Source organism: Hydra vulgaris, chromosome 06 (assembly GCF_038396675.1).
Source record: "Hydra vulgaris chromosome 06, alternate assembly HydraT2T_AEP".
NCBI classification, from domain to species: domain Eukaryota; kingdom Metazoa; phylum Cnidaria; class Hydrozoa; order Anthoathecata; family Hydridae; genus Hydra; species Hydra vulgaris.
The window spans coordinates 51,000,417-51,025,303 of NC_088925.1; the positions used below are offsets into that span (position 1 = coordinate 51,000,417).

The 24,887-nt window shown below is 25.4% G+C and overlaps 1 protein-coding gene across 2 annotated transcripts in view; it reads left to right on the forward strand.

Moving 5' to 3' along the window:
• The window catches only part of LOC101237069 (arrestin domain-containing protein 3), a 56,270-nt gene that overhangs the window by 14,589 nt on the left and 16,794 nt on the right, over window positions 1-24,887 (forward strand). For both annotated transcript variants that reach the window (XM_065800409.1, XM_065800408.1), the window contains exons 4-6: window positions 12,021-12,185; window positions 15,820-15,993; window positions 24,450-24,719. In XM_065800409.1, coding sequence (XP_065656481.1) covers window positions 12,021-12,185; window positions 15,820-15,993; window positions 24,450-24,719 — 609 coding nt within the window. The remainder of the gene's footprint in view (window positions 1-12,020; window positions 12,186-15,819; window positions 15,994-24,449; window positions 24,720-24,887) is intronic.

Sequence of the window (24,887 nt, forward strand, 5' to 3'; positions counted from 1 at the left end):
AAAAAAGTAAAAACGCAGATGATTGCAAAAAATGGTATAGATATCTGGTTCTGATGCCTCAGACAAACACTCTTTATGAGATAAATTTATGATGAAATTATTTATTTTTATTAGATTCATTAAAATCAAATCTAAGAAAACATATGTTTATGATGTAGATTTTGTGATCTGGATTTTGTTTAAATGTTCTGTTTTCGATTTAGTTTAAGATTATTGTTTTATACTTACGGGTTGTCTACAAATTATGTCACGCAATTTTTGATCATTTCCTCCCTCACCTCATCTTATGATGACATTGTAACTGTTTATAAAATTTTGTATGAGTCATCACAAAATCACAAACCCCTTCTCCCTCCCCCCCTACCTCTACACATCCTCCACCTTATGGCATGATGTAATTTATGAACAACCCCTTAAACTTTAAAATCGAATTATGAATTTTTTTGTTTTTGTGATTATTTACTTTTTATTTGAAAAGAAAATGTTTAATAAAAAAACCGTTTATTATTAATACTATTATTATTTACTTTATTTGAGTAAGTAATAATAATAATTAATCAAACTAAATATAAAATAAGATGTAAAATAAAAATATTTAAAATATGAAAAAATAATATGTAAAATATGATTTTGTATATATATAGTTATGAATAAAATAGGTATATTGTATAATAGTAAATGTGTAAAATAGAGTAATTATGTAAAAAATAGTAATTTAGTAAAAATAAGTAATTAAACTAAGTTTCTCCTAATGGTGCTTACATTCCATATTATTTAAAATATGATTTATTGGTATAATATTAAAATTATCAATAAGTTCCATTAAAATCTGCATATTCCATTTTTTTATGTTATATTTATTTTACTTTATTTTACATATATAACCAATAAAAGACAAGTACAAAAAAAAAATCATGCCAAAACAAAGCTCTTTTGTCTAGAAGTATTTCACAAAATCATACGATTCAGCTAGTGAAATAAAATGTACCCTGAACAATTCTTTCATAAATTGCAAAGGTGCAAACACATCTGGTCTGATTACCCACATCAGAACTATCCATAGTATAATAATCAAAAATATAAAGTAAGACAAAACATCTGTTGCAGAAGTTCCGAAATAACAAGTAAAAGTAGACAGATTTTTTAAAGGTGAAACCTTGGCAAAGGATGGTATGTCTTTAAAAACAATTACATGGTTTCCAAATGCCAAAATGTCAAACCACAGTCGCAAAACTAATAATGTCATTTTATGAGATAAATAAACAAGAGTGTATGATGAAATTTCTATTTGAAAAAATGTGGTGAGAAGTTCAGCATAACAATTTATGAATGGACTGACATCTCCATTAAAAGGAATATAAATTTAACTCTTCAAATAAAGTTGCTTATAAATTGGGTCTAAAATTGATGGTTCCTGTGATGTTTTCACAACCGAAGAATTAGTGAAACAAAAATCGACAGAATTTGGGTACATAATTTTATATGACTGATTTTATGTACATAATTGCGTCTACTCGTGATGCTTCAGTAATGCAAAAATATAGATGGATAATTCACAATGCTGCAGTAATAAAAAATATGGGCGATGAGCAACGCAACAAAAATTTAGTGTCACTAATAAGATATTTGCAAAACTCCAATTCAAATGTCACAAAATAATGATGGCTTCAAATATTCATCAAAGTCAACAATTATTCAATATGCAAAAAATATAGTTAATCAAAACTTTACTAAAGTATTAGATAGTGCCAATGTCGAATTCGAGACATTTAAAGTTTTTTTTAAAGTAAAATCTTGTTTTAAAAGAGTTTTTTTGAGTAAAAGCAAATTTTAAGTGTTTTTAAAGTATATCTTAAGATCAACTGTTTGTATGAATCAGTTAGTTACGAATACTGAATGTCACTGATTCGGTTCTTCACATATTTGTTTTGTATACAAGATGCAATGAGGAATACAAAATATTTTGGTCTAAATATTTGTTGTTCCACTGTGGCGGTACTACCAAATTGGACAAATTTTAGTCAATTTACTTCTTATGCATTATATCAGTCTTTAATAAGGTATAACTGGAATATTATTTATTTTAATAAGTTTTGTCAACTTATTTATCACAGCCAGCCACAAGTTTTACTAAAAATATATATATATATATATATATATATATATATATATATATATATATATATATATATATATATATATATATATATATATATATATATATATATATATATATATATATATATATACAAAAAGGAAGTTCTTTGTTCTCAAGAAGTTATAGTCTAAAGTTTCAAAAATTGTGAGAAATATGAACTTCAGGAAGTCATAACTATTGTAGCCAGCATAGCAACATGGATTTTTTTACATCAGAACATTTGAGTTGGGTAAAATCTTCAATTAAAAAATTAAAATTGCATGTTGCACAAAAAGAACTGAATAATAAAGACAATTATGATAACAATGATGGTAAATATGTCGGAAATAACAATCAAGATGATGAAAATAAATTTGAATAGTAGTACAAGAAATGGTAAATGTTTTAATATATTAAAACAGTATTTAAAATATATTACGATATAGATAGTTAGATAACAACATCAGAGAACTCTCTTATTTTAAAATATGCTCTCTTATTTTAAAATATTTTTTTAGTATCAGTGAATTGTTTTTATTATCAGTGCATTTGTTTATTCAAGTGCATTTTATTATCAAAAAGCTAGCTGCGTATAAGAGAGACAGCTAGGTGGCTGTGGAACATAATAGCATATTGTATCCTAGTATAGTTAAAAAGTTAAATCTTTGGGGGGTAACTTTTGAAATAGAACGTTTAAACACTGTTTTATTTGAATGTAGTTATTCAATTAATAGTTTGTTTTACAGATTGATGAAAAAAACATAAGCAAGCTTTTTGGGGAAGTGGGTGCAGTCATATGCCTTTTTGTTGTCCACATTTAAAGTAGTTTTTTTAGACAAACTGACCACGACAGTTTGCATTTTTTAACTTATAAGTGTGCAAATGCTTAAAATTGTTGTAAACAAATTCTCAGAAAAAAAGTTAATTTTTTGAAAAAGTCATCCTTATTACTTGTTATGAATGACGTTATCTACAATTATAGACAAGTATGCAATTTATTCACGCTTTTTATCAGTTCATATAATTAAAAAACTAATTTGCTATGTACATTAGAACTATGAGAAATTTTGTTAAATTTTTTTCTTATGTTTATTCGTTTTGAATGTCTTTTTGCTTTTAAAAATGTTTTTGCTACATTTGATGTTTTTTCTCGATACTTATATAATAGGAAAATAAGAAAGTAAATTCTTATTTGTTTGTAAAATATATTATTTGATTAATAAATTTTTTAATGACAGAATAAGTTAAATAAAAGAATAACATGGTTTTTTTAATAAATTTATTTACCGCATTTGATGCATGTCTGAAATTGTTTTTTTTAAATTGCCCAATTTCCAACGTTGATACTAAATTGCTATGAACATAATTTCTCTGTTTGAAAAAATGTATTTAAAAACATGAAAAAAAGTTTTAAATAGACTCCTAAACATTTTGTTAAAAAAGGTCAGTAAATTAACAATGCCCTAGCCCACAAGCTTTTTGAGCATCATCAATAATAATAGTTCATCAGGAAATAAACTATCGAGTTGAATTTGCTCAATTTAGATAATTCTATTGCAAATTGCGATCGCTTAATTCAACCTTTGATGTCAATGTAGTAAGTTTTTTCCTTTTTTTTAAATTGATTTTTTCTAGAGCGCAAGTTAAGATAGCATGTAAATTTTTTTTTGTATATGGCATTTTAAATTTTTTATAAATATGTTTCCAGTTAATATTTTTTTCAAATCTTTTGTGTTTTTATAGCAATCTTAAGTTGGAACAGTTTTTCTAAAATGTATTTTTCACAGCTGATTTTTAAAGATGCAAAGACAAACATTGCAATTTTATTTTTTATTGGAAGATTAGATTTAAAGCTATTATATGGTGTAAAAAAGTCAGCATGGTTATGTCAGCTTCAAGAGTTACAGCTTTTTAAAACTTATACTTTTTCATAGTTATTGTACTTTTAGACTATGATTTCTGGACAATAAATAACTTTTTATTTTAAAACTTGCAGCTGGCTTTTATTAATAAGTTGAAAAAACATTTTAAAATTATATTATTCCAGTGAAGCTTCTTAAAGTATGACATAATGTAAAATAAGCAAATTGACTAAAATTTGTCCGATTTTCAAACTATCGTCTTGGCTGAATAACAAATATTTAGATCAAAATATCTTGTATTTACGATTGTATCTATTATACAAAGTAAATATGTAAAAAAGAGCAGAATTGGTGAAATTCAGTATTTTTTTCTTCAAAATTATCTGATTTTTAGAGACAATGACTCTTTTTACACTTTTTTTGTCGTGACGGTTGTAACAAAAAATCCAATGTTTAAAAATAACAAATAAAATGGCATAATGATGTAAGAAAAAAAGTATAAATGATTATTAAAATCAATGTATATTATGCTAAAAAAATGCACTATAACATTATCAAAGTTCTTAATTATAGACAGAGTTGGTAATGCTGCCCAGCAAAGTAACTTTTTGCAGAAAGGTCAACTTTTTAGGGAGGCGGAAGCTCTTAGCAGCGGCCTCCCAATCATTTTTTAGCAGTAAACTATTCTTTTTTCCGCCTCCATCGGCTTTCACCTTTCTATTTGTGGCCGCAGTCAGAGTTCTTTTTTGGAGGCAAATTGTTTTGGAGGCCAACCCCAATAGAGAGGCGGAAGCCAATGGTGACTGTCTCCAGTAGAAATTTTGGAGGCAAAGCCATTTGGAGGCTCCAATGGCTTCTGCCTCCTAACTGGCTGCGACTGTCAAATTGGAGATCGAAATATTTGTCTCCTGCCGGTGGATGTAATGAAAAATAATTGCTCATTTGCTTTAAATTTACTAACCTGCCTAGACGAGGTCTCACCTATGAATCAATAGTTTCCTGCTAAAGCGGGATAAAAACTCTTCATATGAACGTAGGCAAAAAATTTGGTTGCAAAAAAATTGATTTTCGAAAAAAAATTTAACTTGCGTAAACGTTTTTATTATTGGAAAAAATATATAATTCAAGCTGACATCAAATTAAACTAAATTTGTTAATTTTTTATGAATGTAATATTTTTCAATTATTTTTACAATTTAAAATGATTAAAATTAAGAATTTAAGGATGACCACAAAAAAAAAAATTCAGATCTGTAACAAAAATTTAAAAACCACATATCTTACTACATAAATATTGCTAAATATGTGAAATATTTCATAAAAAGCTCAAATTTGTTAAAATCACATTAAAATAAAGCTTTAATAACTATACTTGCAACATGTTTTTTGAAGTTATAGTAATGCTTAAGCGTTGAAAAGTATAACAAGCATGATATTCTTTTTTTAACTTTTAACTTTTTCTGTTAAGACTGTATTTACTGTCATTGAAGTAAAGAATTGCAGAACTAACACCTAATTCAAGCAAAAATCTTGTAACAAAAATATTTTTTGATCCTAACTGACATATATTTAATTATTTGTTATCAACTCTTCTTTTCAAAATGTATAAAAAAATTTTTTACTTCTTTAAAATCCGCTGTAGTATGAGGTTTTTACTGCTCTGTTTTTTATTAATTTTTATTACCCAGTAAAAAAATTCATTTTATATTTTTATTAACATTTTTTTTATCACTTTTTTCTTGCTATTTTTCACCTATTTTTATTTAACAGTAAAAACTTGTTTTAATTTTTTACTTTCTCGAGAATTTGACTTTCCCACAAAAAAATGTATTTTATGACCACATTGCATTTTGTCAATACTATTGACTTAATAGCATTGAATAAGTACTACCTGCTTTTTGTATCTTTAAAATGTTTAAAAGTATTGAATTAATACTGTTTTTTTGTTATATGACTCCGAATGAAATGTTTGATATACAGTAAATATTAGGATATACCGTTAACAAACTGTCATTCACAACTAAATACAATTATAAGTAATTTTAATTCGTAATTAAGATTACATGGGATGTATGTTATTACACAACCTTTATCAGTTACATTAATTTGTCTATAATTGTAGATAACGTCATTCATAACAAGTAATAAGGTTGACTTTTTCAAAAAATTAACTTTTTTTCTGAGAATTTGTTTACAACAATTTTAAGCTGCATATAGTGTAAGGTGCAAAACAAACAAGTTAAAGAAATTTTAAAGTGACTGAAAGCAAGATATGGAAATGCAAAGTGTGCATAGAAAAAAACTTAAGTTTTGCCGGTAATGTTTCTTACCTTTTTGCATTCATTGCATTGCAATTATTTGCATTCAAAGCACAAGGGTATTGCCATAGAACTTTTGAAAGAAAAAGAGTTCAAAATAAAAATCATAATAATGTTGAAAAAGTTGCTATTTTTGTTTTACGTAGAACAGTTAAATATGTCTTTAATATCAAAAATAAGTAAGAGATTTTATAATGTCAATTCTAATGAGAAATTTGCCAATGACAGTTGCTGATGACATGGGGAAGAATGAAACAATTAGAAAAGCTTTTCAAGCTTTTGGTGGTACATGGAATGGTCAGAAAGCAAAAGAATTTATTCTTAAAGCTGCTGATCATATTTATGAAATTATTGGAAAAGACATCGAAAATGTATATCCATCATAAATGTTTGATTCAGCATCTTGTATCAATACGAATGTCTTTTCTGGAAGTATTCGGTTCACAAAAGATGGAAAATTGTATGATCAAACTTTGGGAATTCTCACTCAGCACTGACAATTTAGGATGGTTTTAGTTGACCAACTGATTACTATGCTTGGGAAAGTAGGGAAAGGAGTAGAGGATATTTACATAACTTGTTCAGATCAAGGTAAGAGTATGATCAAAACATATGGTAGTATCAAAGAAATGCAAAATCAAATGATTATTTGTAATGAATTTGTCGAAAAAGCACAATAGTTTGATTTTGAAGATTTTGATTTGCTTGATCGAGTTAATCTCGATGAAAAAGTTGTTGTTGAAAATTCTGAAAATACAGATGGCGAAAGCGAAAGACAATTGCAAACTCTAGATCATGGGAGAAGGTTAAATGTGTTAGAAAACAATATTGGTATAATCTGCACCAAGACGTTTTGTGGACGTATGTTTGCCAATTAGCTGCTAAAGACATTACTGAGCCATTTGAAGCCACTCTTTCTGAAATGAGAAAATTCATAAAAAATACACGAGCGACTAAATATGATGCAATTATTGCTAATCTTAAGAGACCACGCAAAAATATTGAATCAAGATGGGGTAGTAGGTATATTATAGTATTAGACATGTTTGAAAAATATATATTGCTATATATGAAAAGATTGGGACGAATTGAAATAACTGCAACCTAAGATTAAATGATGAAATCTGGAAATTTATTGAAGAATACACAAAAGTATTCAAACCAATTTTTTTTGCAATGAAGGATTTTTAAAGGTCAGACTATACCTTGTCAGACTTCTTTACACGATGGATGAGAATGGTAATGAACTTGAAAAAATTCCCGATGGAACAAACGGTTTTAAATCTAAACTTCTCGAAGCTTTAAATATATGTTTGCAAAAGCTTTTTGAGTGCAATGCTTTTATTTCACTCTTATTGGATCCTCGTTTCGCATGGAGTACTGCTCGTCATGAAGTCTTCAACAATTCATTGATAAGTTGTGGAGAAAATCTCCTACTTAAAGTTCATTGTTTTATAAACTCACAAATAAAATTTGCTGAAATTGTTTGATAGGATGAAAATGTACGAGATAAAGATGAAAACCGTTTGACTTAACTTTCAGGTATTTCAATATTATTTAATAATTGATACTTAATCAATATTTGATATATAATGATTTAAATGAAATTTTTATTAAATAGTTTAAATAAAAGGAATTTTTTTTTATTTAGCATTCAAAAGTGTTCATTGTAAATCAATAAAAATTCAATACTACTTACTAATTTTATATTAATAACTTTCATCATCAATAGAAAATTAATAATGTCAATGGTTAGGGTCATAAATTCATCTATTTTTTCTTTTCAAAAATCAAACTAAAAATAAAAAGAATATATTTTTTGATTTACAAGTAAGTTTAGTTTTCAAAGCTTTTGTATATCTTAATAATTTGATTGAATTTGATCAGATGAATTAGATAAAATTTGTTGCTTGATAAATAACTAATAACTAGTCTATCTTTTTTAAGGAGGAGGTCAACGTCAAACCATACGTGTTAAACCAAATACAAGAACTTATCAGCAAATATCAAATATTGTGTATAGTGAGCCATGTATTGGGGTAAATGAAAATTTAAATATTCTTGAACATTGGCATTTAAAATGTGATAATTATAATTGGAAGAAACTTTATAAGATTTCTCAAGTTGTTGTTGGTGCTGCATTTTCTCAGGTTAAAGTTAAACGAGATTTTAGTAGTTTTGCAATGGTCTACACTCATTTGAGAACTTAACTTTCGGATAAAACATTAAATGCAAAATTAGTCGTGAGGCAAAATTTGGATTTGCTTTATAAAGTAAAATTCTTTTAACAACGTTAACCTTTTAAAAAAAATGAATGTATGTAACGCTATTTAATTTAAAATGTAAAACAAACAATTACTTTTTCTAAATAATAAAACAGGTCTTGTCTTTAATTAACGGAAGTTAATTTCAAATCCAGTGAAATTAATTTTTTTAATGTTAATCAAATTGGTTTTTAATTAATTCAGTGTAAAATAAAATGAAAAGAGTTACATATTTTTAATTATAAAATTCATTTATACTTAAATGAATGTTCATTAAAATTTGGTGTAAATGTAAAAATGCTAGTTCATTCAACTGTTTCAGAAAAAAACCATTCTCTGTGACCAAATCGCAACTTTTTTAAAAATAGTCAAAGGTTGGCAATTAATGCACAATTTTAATTTAAATTTTCATTAATCGGTTAAATGCGAACTGTAAACTTATATATAAGGCTGTCAATAGGTATCTGTCAACGGGTACCTACCTGTTGGTCACTGTTGGTAGCATTATTAAATAGTGAGTAACCGTCATTTGAAAAAAATAAATATTTGTAACTGTTGTTTAAGGAACAGTTATTTGCAAAAAACTTTTGAGTATCTGTTGTTTGAAAAAATAAAATTTTTTCTTTGAACCCATTTTAATTTGACCCATTATAATTATGTTCAATTTTTTGTTTCGAAATAATTCAAATGTCTTAAGATTCTAAAAAGTTATACACCAATCAATAACAGAATAATGACTTTATCAAGGTTGTTGTCTTGTACAAGACATGTTGACTTGTACAGGACAAGAACAATAAGGGCACGTGTGGCCAGAAACTCTTGCAGGAAATAATTCCAGTAACTTGGTAGCGCATTTTTAGAATATATATATATATATATATATATATATATATATATATATATATATATATATATATATATATATATATATATATATATATTCTAAAAATGCGCTACCAAGTTATATGTATATATATATATATTTATATATATATGTATATATATATTTATATACATATATATATATATATATATATATATATATATATATATATATATATATATATATATATATATATTACATAAAATTATAAATAATGGCTAGCACAATATTTATATAAAGAGAAAATATTAAATTCAATTTAAAATAGGAAGTTTACTTAAAAAAATTTTTATAGGAGATTTTTTACCTGGAAGTGAAAGTTTAATATGACATTCTTATTGGGTAGTATATAAAGAGAAAAAAAACGTGGGAGTAAAAATCATATTAATGTAATAGTAAGCCCAGTGCGCACAATTCATTCTTATTAGGTTTAAACTTAATAAAAATGTCCAAAGAACGTTTAAAAAGCGTACTGTGCCCACTGGGAGAGGTAATGCTGTAGCGTCTTAAATAAATTTATTTTAGTGCTCTCGCAAAAATAAATTTAATTACGGTGCTAATAAATTTATTTTTACAAGAATAATAATATTAGAGTCCTAATAATTTTATTCTTGTAAAAATAAATTTTTATTTTTACGAGAATAAAATGAATTTTATTTTAAATTAAAAATATTTAATAAACTCAGTTTAAATATTTTAAAACTTTATAAATTTAATTTTCAATTTTACCTTTTTAAACATTTGAATGTTTTAAATTTTTAAATGTTTTAAAAGTATAGAGTCAATTTATGAATTTTATAGAGTCAGTTTATAAATTATTTTGTTGTTGTTGTTGTTGTAATTTGGCGAAATTATTAGCGTAATACAGTGCGGTCACAAATTTTTAATAAAAAAAAACTTTTACTAAAATTAGTCAATTTAACTACTTATTATAATTTTTTTTTTTGCCAAAAAGATATACTTTTTGACAAAAAAATATATATATTGGTAAAAGTTTTTTAGAACAAGTCAACATGTTAAAATTTTTATCTATTTTATCAATATCAGTCTTAAAGTTCGAATTTAAGTCTGCAATATCTTAGTCAATCAGTTTAGTTTAAAAAATTTTTATGATAATAGGATATTTTGAAATTTATTGGGTGATGGAAGCCTGAATTGGGTCTAATTCATCTAACATCTCTGAAAAAAATTTTTCCTTAGTTACTAGATAAAATATATATTTAAAATATATATAATTTTTTAAAAATGTATATATATATTATAAATATATATTTTATCTAAAAAACTCATAAAAGCACCCTTGCAAAAAAAAAAAACAAAGTTTGAAATTGTTTTTTAATTCTAAAAGTCTAAGAGTAGAACTAATTGAAAAAACTCAAATTACTCAAGCATGAATATAAAAAATGAAAGTGAAAAATTATTTTTGCCGTACTGAATTTAGATGGTAATGATGATGATGATGATGATGATGATGATGATGATGATGATGATGATGATGATGATGATGATGATGATGATGATGATGATGATGATGATGATGATGATGATGATGATGATGATGATAAGGATGATGATAAGGATGATGATGATGTTGATGATTATGATTATGATGATGATGATGATGATGATGATGATGATGATGATGATGATGATGATGATGATGATGATGATGATGATGATGATGATGATGATGATGATAAGGATGATGATGATGGTGATGATGATGACAATGATGATGATGATAATGATGATGATGATGATGATGATGATGATGATGATGATGATGATGATGATGATGATGATGATGATGATGATGATGATGATGATGATGATGATGATGATGATGATAATTTATTTTTTTATCCATTTTTTCAAAATTGAAAAATTACAAGATTTTTATAATTTTACCAAGTGAGGTTAGGTGTCACTCATATAGTTAAAAACTAGTCATTGGAGTGACACCAAATAAAATAAACAAACAAAAAAATTCAACAGCAATGATAATAAATAAAAGCATGCATAAATTTAATTAATTTAAATTAATTAGGCAAAAAATAAAGATGTAGAAACATTGGTTGCATTTTATTTTTATGTTTTAGTTTTTCTTTTTATTCTATTGTGAACATATTTTTACTTTTAACTTAGTGCTTTGCTTTAAAGTGATTTTTTTGTTTTTGTTTTATTAAATATATTTGTTTTTTTATTCTTTGAATCATTTTCTTGTTTTATTTCGTATTCAATCATTAAGTTAGCATTCAATAATTTCTTTATTTTACTTTATTTTCAACTAATTTTTTTTATTCTTCAAAATAATTTTCTTTGCTTTTCCTTTTCTCTTTTTTTCCTTTTCACTTGATGATGATGATGATGATGATGATGATGATGATGATGATGATGATGATGATGATGATGATGATGATGATGATGATGATGATGATGATGATGATGATGATAATGATGACGATGATGATGATGAAAATGATGATGATGATAATGATGGTTGTTATAATAATGAAAGCAGATGACTGTGGTTACCTCTTTTCTTTATTTACTTAGCGGAAATTGATAAACCATGGAAGTTTAACCATAAAACAACAAGAGCATTTACTATAAATGAAGTAATAGATACAAATTTTCCAAATTTCAACTCAGCACTCAGTGGTTCAACACACAAAGATGTTGGTTTTTGTTGCTGTGCTGCTGGCCCTTTAGATCTTACTGGTATTTTATTTAGATGTCTTTTTCTTAATTTTTTTTAGAATTTCATCAAAATAAAAATAGTATCTTTTTGATAATCACAGAATAAAATAGTATATAAAAAAAATATAAATATAAAATACAAAAATACAAAATATAAAATATTTTTTAAATATTTTTTCTTGTAGTTAAAAGTTTTTTTTCTAATTCTGCTCCGATTTACACTCAACAGTTATTGATATTTTAGCTTCTACCAAATCTTTTTTAATTAATTAATGACTCACAAAGAGTTTTTATAGTTAAGTTTAAGTTGATTAAAAATGGTTTTTATTTTTTAATTTTTAAAATGGGAAAGCGTACCTGTTTTGAAAAAGTATAATTATTTCAAATGAAAGCTATATATATGTATATATATATATATATATATATATATATATATATATATATATATATATATATATATATACATATATATATATATATATATATATATATATATATATATATATATATATATTCTAATGAATAAGACAATTTTTTTAATTTTTGTTAAAATCATTTATTTTATAAATACATGTTTTGACTATATCATAGCCATCATCAGTTAAAATATATTATTAAAATGGTTAAATAAAATTTGTAAAATTAAGTTGAATTAGTAGAGACCTTATGATAAAAAATACAATAAAAATGCAATTAAATAATGTAAAAAATGTTTTAAAAAGATAAAAGAACCGGTAATGTTAAAAGGAACTAGATTGAAATAGTCATTTTTACATGGTTCATTTGTTTTCTTAGTAGTGGGTTTTTCCCACTCTATGTACATGCTTTCTTAGAGTTTTAATATAAATTTGTTGGAGGCCAAATTCAAAATTAAAAAATTAGCATGATTAAAACTATTAAAACAGCTTTCATTTGAATGAATATGTTTATAAATGTGTGAGTTTTTATCCCTTTTTTGGTGCTCGATTATTCGTGTTATTAAATGGCGACTAGTTTCTAGTGGCGACTAGGAAAAAACGTTTTGCCAATCATAAGCAATCTTTCAAAAATAAAAAGTATTCAAAAGATACCATGTTGTCAAAATATATATGGAAATTAAAAAAAAATATATTGATGATTTTATACTGAATTGGTCCGTCCTTAAAACAGCGCCTGCATATAACAATATTTCCAAAAAATGCATACTATGCCTACAAGCAAAATTTGAAATAATTACACATGCAAATCAAGAATGCTTATTACACAAACAGTCGGAATTAATTTCTAAATGTAGGCACGAAAATAAGTTTCTCCTAAAAAACTATAAAAATAAATGAGTTCAAATAATATTTACATTATATACCCTTTTTAAAAAAAAACGTTTTAAAAAAAAGCATAAGTAATCATTTCTAAAGAATTCTTTTTTATAATAGTGTCAGCAAATGTGTAAAAATTTACAGTAATTAAGGCATTTACGACTTCCTGTAATTTAATTTTTGTATAAATTGAAGTTTTATTAATTTGATCATTAATTTCTGATAAATCTTTGTTGATGGAACACAGTGTAAAATGAAAAAGAATTTTTGTTAAGTGATTTTCTACTAATATATAATTGCTCTGTTCTTTTAAGAACATTGAGCACTCTAATGTGTAGAATACATTTTAAAATTGTTTAAATATATATATATATATATATATATATATATATATATATATATATATATATATATATATATATATATATATATATATATATATATATATATGTATATGTATATATATATAAAAAATATATATATACATATATATACATATATATATACCAGTTACTGAAAAAACACAGACAACATATTTTCTGCAGTTTAATATCATTTTCTGTGTTTCCACAATTGAATGTTAAATGTTCAGCTATCTTTTGTTTAATATTTGATGTACTCCCAAGTGCTTCTGAATGGCTCATAAGTGATTAACCATGTTAAAAATCATTTAAAGTCTTTATCTTTATAAAATATCTTTAAATCAAACAATATTGTTATAAAAAAAAATATCAATAAAATTTAAATGTTTGAAAAAGAAAAAAAAAATTTCATAATTTATAACTTAAACTAATTATTTCTTAGAACATTCATAAAACAACATTATTGTCTTGTGTTTGTTTTCTCACAATTTACTTTTTTTTAATTAGGGGGCAATTGTTTATGGTTATATTTATTAACAGTTAAAAAAAAAAAACTATAAATAATTTTTTTTAACATTTTGGCTACTCATAAACTTGTTAATCATTTCTAATCAATCTTCATTCATTCTCTAAAATAATTTTGCCTACTGGTTTGATTATGGTTTATCCAACAATGCATATACAATTATGGTTTATCCAGTTATGGTTTATCCAGAAACATAAATACATATAATTTACATATATTATATATATATATATATATATATATATATATATATATATATATATATATATATATATATATATATATATATTTATATATATATATATATATATATATATATATATATATATATATATATATATATATATATATATATATATATATATACATATATATATATATATATATATATATATATATATATATATATATATATATATATATATATATATATATATATATATATATATATATGTATGTATGTATGTATGTATGTATATATATATAAGTTCTTCAAAAGCATATTATGTTGGGTCGTCAAAGGAAGTGAAATTTTATAAAAATTCTAAAAATAATAATCATTTTATATAAAGATTACAATTTTAAATTTTATGGCTTAAAAACTACCATTTTTTAACTAAAAATAAAAAGTACATATTATCATAGTTTTTTTAAAACAAACTTTTTTAATTTGTGTTTCCATAAATTTTTTTTACTAATTTTGAAATTTTTATAAAATTTCATTTCTTTTGAGACCCAATATTATATGCTTTTGAAGAACTTTTTTTTTCAAAATATTAGGGACCCGTCTGATGTTTAATGGTCTTGAGTGACCCCTAAAATTTTTTTTTATTCAAAAATTTTTTAAATTTAGTATTAATTTATTACATAGAACACATTTAGGGGATGGTAGTAGACAGTTTCAAAAAAAGTTGTTTTTAGAATCACCCTAATATATATAATATATATATATATATATATATATATATATATATATATATATATATATATATATATATATATATATATATATATATATATATATATATATATATATATGTAGATAGATATATTACAATTAATGCATGTGATATTTACAATTAATACTAGTGATATTTTATCTATACACTTTCCAATAATTTGTGTTTCTGTTCTGTTTAAAGCACAAAAGTTGATTTTAACCAATCATTGAAATGATTGGTTAAATATTAATAAATATTCTTGAGTATAGAGTGTCAAAAATTATTTTAAAAGAATCGTTTTTTAGATGAAGCAAAGAGTAAAAATAAAATTTATAAAGAACTGTTAAATAATTTACAGTTTCGTACCCTCCCCTCACTTGCCCTGCTAAATTGTGTTTGCAAAGGTTTTTTTGACATGTCATGTTATACTTTTTTTTTTTTTTTTTAATTTATAGTTTTGTATTTCCCTCTTTATTACAAGACTTTCTCATTTGACATATTAGAGTAATGTATTATATTATTTTCTTTCAGCAAGCATTGATCGAAAGGCTTATTGTCCAGGTGAACTTATATTAATAACTGCTGAGGCTCGAAATGGCACTACTCGTAACATGGCTGGAATGAAAGCTCAACTCTACAAGCATATAGAATACATTGCTATAGCCAAAAGAAAACGTTGTTCTGAAAAAATTGCTATAATTCAAGGTAGGGGACACTATACTTGCAATTTAATGATTACCTTTTTTACAATATGATTTTAATTTGAACTCCAAAAATTCTTTAGTATGTCAAGTTTCTATATTTAGTTTATATCTAGTTTTTTATCCAGTAAATTGTGACTGTAGTACCAAAAAATATTAAGTATAAATCACCACCAATTTATTTCAATATTTTTTTTACAAAGATTTTTAGTCTTTGTCAAAGTTTAGTTTTTTAGGTTAGTGCAGCAGTTTTGATATTTTTTGTCTTAGTTTAGTGCAGCTGTTATTATTAATTTATATCATTACAAGCTTATACAATTATGTTTTGTTGTAATAAAACATTAAAATAGTTAAAATTCCAGTCTAGTATTTTTATTCAATGAACTTCAATTGGCAATGTTTTATAAAGTTTATATTTTTTATAAAACAACATCTTTATATCTTTTTTTTTTTTTTTCTAAATTCTTGTTTTAAACTTTTTTCTTTGTAAATCTTTTTTTAATTTTTCGTTTTTTTGTAAATCTTTTTTTAATTTTTCTTTTTTTGTAAATCTTTTTTTTTTAATTTTTTCTTTAAATATTTTTTAAATCTTTTTCTAAATATTTAAGCTAATAATATCATAGCGGAAATAATTTATTTGAAAAAAAATTTCCACAAGAAACAGTTAGCATTTTGGAAACCACAATACTTTGTGCAATTATAAATTTTATAAATCTAAATTTTGAAAATATTCTGTTGACATCCTTCAACAAAAAACAAAAAAAGGATGGGGGGGGGGAGGGGAGGTTAGAGAGACAGTTCATGATTTTTGTGTTCATGATAGGTATCTTCCAGAGATGGTGCAAACTTTAAATTTTGTGATATTGGTACTGGTATAAATTAAGAATGTTTTACAAAAAATTACAGTGATTGGAGCCTGGGAATGATGGACACCTGAAAATGCGGAAAGAAGAAAAAAATAACTTTTTTTTTTTTGTATCTTAAAATGGATCGAAATTCATCGAAAAAATTAATTTATCAACAACAAAAAATTTTTTGTTGTTTAAAAATGGCAACCAAGAGAAGATTGAAGACTTTTTTATTTTAGGGGATTGTGAACTTTATGCGGTCAGTACTTTTAAACATTAAATTTTTTTTTTACTAAATGAGAATTTTACACACTAATTTTGGTTGCGTTCATAATGGTACAGTTTTTTTTTAAATGCTTTTATTGCCTTCTTCCCTAAAACATATTTGGACCTTGGGGCCCTAATTTCATGGCAAATTTGAAATAAAATGTTGAATATGGTAAATAACATTTACATTGCAGGTTAAATGTATAAACATTTTGTATACTTGTTTGTGGTATACTATAAGAAAATTTATTAATAAGTATTATGAACTTTTTTTTTTATCTACTGCAGTAGTTAAAAAAAACATTTAAAGGATTTATTAGTTTTGCTCTTATTGGTTCGAAATGCCAAACATTTAAAAATCTCATAAATATAATAGAGCTTTAGTCTGCCTAACTTGTTTTTCAAAAGAATCAGGAATGTCAAGTTAAAGAAGGTTGACATCGAACTGAATGCATACGTTCTTTTTAAAATCATTTGATTAAATTGATAAATTGATAAAATTTTCCTAATGGTATTTGTGTTAAATGCAGAAAAGCATTTGAAAAAGGAGATAAATCATTATTCTGAGTAAACCGTATAATTGCTGAAAAGTCAAAGTTAGTATTCATACCAGAAACCAATCATTCTGTGTTTGTGACTCTGTGATATTGCTCGAACTACAATTACTTTAGGATCAATGTCTGAAAAAAGAGTGAGATTCAAGTTAAGAAGAATATGGGCTCATCACCTGGAACAATAAAAAAAAGAGATCAAGTTGGGCTTCATCACCTGGAGCAATAAAGATATGTAAAAGGTGCAGTTGTCATTGGATGAGGATTACCCCACCCTTGCACTCTCACAACAAGAAGAGAAAATTTAACCGAAGAACTAGACAAAGGTAGGGTTGTTCTTTTTTCTTGATTTAATATTTCAAACTTTAAATTAAGAAATTTATATACATAATTTGAAATATAAAAACTGAAAACATGAATCTAAATTTCTTTTGATATTACACGAGGTGGCAAACTTCAATGCTTAAAAGTATTTTAAAAAAATTTGTGGAGGAGGGAACCAAAATCAAGGTAATCAAACTAAAAGCTATAGGTAAAGCGATTGCTGTTGAGCAATTGAAAAACTCTGTAAAAACAATTTTTCCACTTGAAAAACTTCCAATTTTGAAAATAAATAAATTTAAAAACACTTGTGGACTTATAGACAGGGAGGTAATAGACAGGGAGCCAAAGTTTTTAGCATTTTTAGAAGCTGGAAGGGAAGAGACTTATTTGAAAGTAATGTAAGAGTGAAATTAAGTGAAGAAGTTAGGTTTTTAAATGATTGTTTTGATACAGAAATAATTTTTGAAAAAGATTCCAGACAATTGGTTTGTTATAAAGACATTATAGGACTTGTTGAGACAGTAATAAAGGAGAGAAAATTGTCAAAAGATTACATTCTAATTTCTTAAAAGTTTGTTTAAGTATTATAGAAAAGTGATGAATGTAATGTCAAAAAAAAGTTTAGCTATGAGAAAGGAATAGGTAATAAAAAATACAAAGATGGTGGCGTAAAAAAATTGTTTATTATTGGCTTGATAGAAAACATGGCTGAATCTCATTCAAATCTTGAGAAAATTATCACTTTTTTAAAGCTAAATGACTTAAAATATTTTGTGCTTTTGATATGAAATTGGCCAATATATTTTTTGAAATTGAAAATGCAGCATCAACACATTCTTTCCCTTGGTGTAACATTAGCAAAGAAAAAATGTAAGTTTTTTAAACTCATGGTGAGTTCAGAACTCTAGGAAGCATTTGTTATCAAATAGCCGCCTGACAAGATTTGCATCCATGTTTAAAGTAATTTGTTTGACAACTTGGCCATATAAAAAAACTCAAAGAATAAAACAGCAATACTTGAAGAAAGGGAACAAATACAAAATAGAAAATTTTATTAATATAAACTAAAAAAAATTTAAAATTAAAAGAAAAACTTTGTCAAAAAAATAATAGACCTAAATATTTTGCTGTTTTTGTTTTCTTTTTTTTTAGGACGTTTGTTATTTTCCACTACCAAAATTGGTACAAGTCAAAGAAATAAGCAGATAAGAATATAACAAAAATAAAAACATCTTTTGATATACAATTTTTATTCACAACTTTTGTCAGTCAGAAGGAAATATTTTATTAGTTGCGCTAGAAATTCAGGCAATTTTATAAATAATTTAGAAATACGAACAATTTTATAAATAATTTAGAAATACGGACAATTTAATAAATAATTTAGAAATACGGACAATTTTATAAATAATTTAGAAATACGGACAATTTTATAAATAATTTAGAAATACGGACAATTTTATAAATAATTTAGAAATACGGACAATTTAATAAATAATTTAGAAAAACGGACAATTTTATAAATAATTTAGAAATACGGACAATTTTATAAATAATTTAGAAATACGGACAATTTTATAAATAATTTAGAAATACGGACAATTTTATAAATAATTTAGAAATACGGACAATTTTAAAATTTGTTTTTCAAATGTTTGTGCCAAACTTTACTATTTTTGTCAAAGCACAGGAAAGCGAGAAAGCTAATTGATATTTATTTGTAAAAGTTTACTTTTATATTTTAACAAGTTTTTCATTTAAAGTTATTAATAATAATAATATTTAAATATAAAATATTTGGTTGTTTTCACTTTCCCATTGAAATAGTCTGCACTTTAGTTGGATTCTTTAAATTTGCATTTAAACCCGATAGTTTATTTGCTGATGAACTATTGTTATTGAAGATGCTATAAAAGTTTGTCAGGTAGAGATTTTTAAATTACTGAACTTTGTAACAAAATGTTTAGGAGCCTATTTACAACATTTTTTAAAGCTTTTAAACACATTTTTGCAAGCAAAGAAATCGTTATGTTCATTATCTCTAGTTATTTGTATTAACATTGGAAATTAGTCAATAGGAAAACGATTTCAGACATGCATCAAATGCGGTAAATACATTTGTAAAAGAAACCATGCTAATCTTTTATTTAATTTTTTCCATCATTACAAAATTATTAATCAAATAAAATGTTTTAAAAATAAATAGCAATTTAATTTCTAATTTTTTCTATTTTATTAGTATTGAGAAAAAACATCAAATATAGCAAAAACATTTTTAAAAGCAAAATGACCTGAAGACAAATAAACACAAAAAATTAACAAAATTTATCATAGTTCTAGCGTACATAACAAATTATTTTCTTAATTATACGGACTGATAAAAAATTTTGAATAAATTTCGATGACGTATAAATATAATAAATGAATAATGAATAAATGAATAAATAAATTGGCGAATAAATTTTGATGGCATAAAGGTTATTAAAATCTTTGCTCCAATGGAACTTTATCTACTTTGTGGAAATACAAACTGAATTTATGAAAATCTTGAAAAAATTTTTCAATCTATGGCTCCACATTATCCGCAAATTTCCAGAACCAAGTTTTAGGTTTTCAAAGGCTTAAGCTGCACGGTGGTCAATTTAAAGGTGGAGAATGTTTGAAGCTGCTAAAAAATATACATGTGTTTGAAGAATTAATAAAATCTCCCAAACTGAAAAAAGATTAACATTTCACTAAATGTATGGTAAATACATATCATATCAGGTAAGATGGCTATAATTACACTTAAAACTCTACCATTATGAACGCGGCTAAAATCCATCTGTAAAATTTTTATTTATTAAAAAAAAATTTAAACGTTCAAAAGTTATGACCTTGTAAAGTTGAAAACCCCTCAAGTTTTAAACTTTAATTGGTCGCCATTTTTAAATGACACAAATTTTTTTCTGATAAATTAATTTTAATCTATTTAAGATACTACGAAAAAAGTTTTTTTTTCTTTCTTTTTTCCTTATTTTGTCAGTATGTCTCGACTTTTTAGGTGTATATTTATCCCAGACTCTGATCACTGTAATTTTTTGCAAAACATTCTTATTTGATACCATTATCAATATTAAAAAATTTAAAGTTTGCATAATCTGTGGAAGCTACCTATCTTGAACATCTAAAATTCATGAATTGCCCCTTTCCAAAATTTAGATTATAATTGCACAAAGTATTGTGGTTCCAAAAATGTAAACTGTTTTTGGTGGAAACTTTTTTTTATATAAATTGTTACTGGTATGGTGTGTGATGTAAGCAAAAATTACAATATTTTTGCTTGCATACAATATTTACAATAAACAAATAAAACTATTAGTTATATTGCTTATTGAACCTCCAATAAAAACTATAAGATTTCTTTATTTTCTTTATTCTGAAGATAAAAAATAGCAATTTCAAAGCTAAAAATAATTATCTCTATCCACTATCCTGAAGACTCTATTCATAAAATTTAGTTATAGTTTATTTTAAAAACTATTGTAACAAAGAAAGTATATACAGAATCAAATTTTATTAAAATAATCAATGCACTTATTAAATATAATCTATTAATATAAGTTTTTTAATTTTTAACTGCGTACAAATTTTGAGAAAACTTAGGAGACATACGATAACCATGTACCATGCAACAACCATTGCAACTTTTTTCTTTTTATATTGGCCGTACTATCATTTTTTATCATTTTGCTAAATATTTTGTTATCTACTTATTTTATTTTATTGTTTTTGTATGGTGCAATAATTTTAGCCATATTTGCCGTTAATAAACCAGCGGATCTATATTGACTTGTTTACTCATAGACCACTGTTTTAACATTTGTTTAAGATGACTACAGCGTGAGTTATTGTTCACCCTATCCCTGAGTCCTAAAATTTTATTCCTCCTACAAAATAGTCTTTACATTCATTTATAATTCTCACCCAATGACATCATCAGCAATCTACTTCTTTTTTCACATCTCCCAGGTCTACGTAACTACGCGGCTCCACTGGTCACTTTTTGCGACCATTGTGTCGCATAAACAAACAAGTTTAGACCATAAATGGTGCCACATTTATTGGCCTATTTTTTCTTTTTATAATGCCCAAACTGTCATTTTTTGTCATTTTACTTAATATTTTGTTATCTACTAATTTTAATTTAATGTTTTTGTATGGTGCGATAATTTTGGCTGTGGTTGCCATTATTAAACCAGCGGATCTATATTGACTTGTTTACTCATAGACTATTGTTTTATCATTTGTTTAAGATGACTAGAGCGTGAGTTATTGTTCACCCTATCCCTGAGTCCTAAAATTTTATTCCTCCTACAAAATAGTCTTTACATCCATTTATGATTCTCATCCAATGATATCATCTACAATCTGCTTCTATTTTCACATCTCCTAGGTCTACGTAACTGGATGGCTCCGTTGGTCACTTTTTGCAACCATTGTGTCGCATAAACAAACAAATTTATGAGTTATTTAATAAATGGTGTAGAAATAATACAGATAGAACAATAAATGAAATAAAATCTTGGTTGATTTTTTGTGAACAAAAAGATATCACTTGTAAATCACCAAATTTTATTTATAAAGAATCAAGGTATTCAAAATAATAATTTTCAAGTCAAATTTAAATCGAGTGACCAAAATTTGATAATTCATTTAAAAAAATTGTATTTGATTATAAAATTTTCAAAGCTTGAATTTTAAATTAAACAATTTAAAGTAATGCTAAGAGCATCCACTACTTATTGGTCAATCTGATGTTGATCTCCCCAAATTGCAATAACTACAAGTTTAAGTATGTCGTGATTATTTATACATACCATGTTATGATATATTATACATACCAATTAGCAACATACTTAAACTACAAGTTTAAGTATGTTGCTAATTATTTATACATACCATGTTTGATTCTTCTTCACAAATGTTTTATCATAAGTATAACTTTATTACTTCAAGACCTAACTTTCTAATTTTAAGGAATAAAATATATAAAAGTAAAGAAAGTTTCATTAACTTTTAAATAAGAAAATCACCTTAATATGCTAATAATTCATGTTTTTTTTTCATTTGAGTAATAATATAACATTTATAATAACATTAAATTACATGATACTATAACATTAAATTACAGCGGTTCTATATTGACTTGTTTACTCATAGACCATTGTTTTATCATTTGTTTAGGATGACTAGAGCGTGAGTTATTGTTCACCCTATCCCTGAGTCCTAAAATTTTATTCCTCCTAAAAAATAGTCTTTACATCCATTTATGATTCTCATCCAATGATATCATCTACAATCTGCTTCTATTTTCACATCTCCCAGGTTTACGTAACTGGACGGCTCCGTTGGTCACTTTTTGCGACCATTGCGTCAAATAAACAAACAAATTTATTCTTTGTGGCGGTGAGCCCAGACTTTTTCCAATGTACACCACAACTTCAAAATGGACATTAGGCTATTTGGCTGGATGTGGTTACGGCGCTCAATAACCTAATGACTACGCTGACACTCATGCACACGTGCATTCGGAAACTCCACAATGCATGTTGGGTCAGCACTTGCTGACTATGTGCTCGGATCTAAAATCTCCATAGCACATCATTCCACACCAGCATGAGGCAGTAGCTCTTTTGGCTAAGAGTGATGGCTTGTGGCCTACAGTGACTAATGTGTGCATTCAATCAATTGAAATCCATTCTGTAGGTCTTACGTCTGGCTCTGATGTGCTAGCCCATAAGCGCAAGGAGTGAGTGTGTTTAGCTTTCTATTCACCCGATTTGAAAGTGAACGAAAACATAATGAGACCATACTAAACGACCAAACGGAACATACTAATGCACTACATCATCACACCTGTAGACACCAACAGTCTCTAAAATCAGTATATCAAATATTTGTTCTTTGTTGCATATGTCCTATACACAGAGTGACTAGAGTGTTAGTTGTTTCTCCCCATTTCATATTTTCTTATGATTTTTGTTTTTCATTCAATGACAACATCTACAATCTGTTTTTATTTTCACATCTTCCAGGTCTAGGTAACTGGACGGCTCCGTTGGTCACATTTTGCAATCGTGTGTCGCATAAATAATTGAAATTATAAATCTTTAAAAGTTAGTATAATACTTTAATAATAAAATATAATTTACTTATAAAAGTAGTAAATATAGATTGTTATGATTATTTGAAATGATTATTAACAATTTATTAGTTTAAAGTATATTCTTATTCATAAAATATTTTAATGGTATGCATCATCAGATAAAAAAAAAACTTGGAGCTGCAAGAAATAGAATGCAGGATTATTAATTTTTCGGTACTAAAGACTCTTGAAAAGTTGAAATCTGGAATCTGGAGTTTAATTTATTGAAGAACCAGTTTAAATCCTGCACTTGTGTTGTTTGTTTAAATATTTTTCAATTTAGGTTTCAAAATACCAAAAGGTGAGTCTGCTTTCTGGCAAAATCAGCCTTTTTTAATTCCTGCAACATGCCCAACTATTTTAACATCTAGTGTTATAAACGTCTGGTACGAATTATGTGTTGAAGTAGATGTTTCTTGGGATTTTGACCCAACTATAAGAATGCAGATTATTATGGGTACAGTGCCACATTTCTCAACATACTGTCAACCTGGTCCTAATTTTCAACCTACTCAATTTCAACCAAACCCTGAACTTCAAAGTCAAACACCAAGTTAGTTTTTCAATTATCTTTTTTTTTTTTAATAGTGTAAAAAATTAATCATTGTGCAACAACTTAATAATTGTTCAATTTTTAAGTATATTTAACACCAACTCAATCATGGTTTTCATCAAAAGGAGAACCTGGAAGAGAAGTATTTTTTATCAAGATGAAATAGGT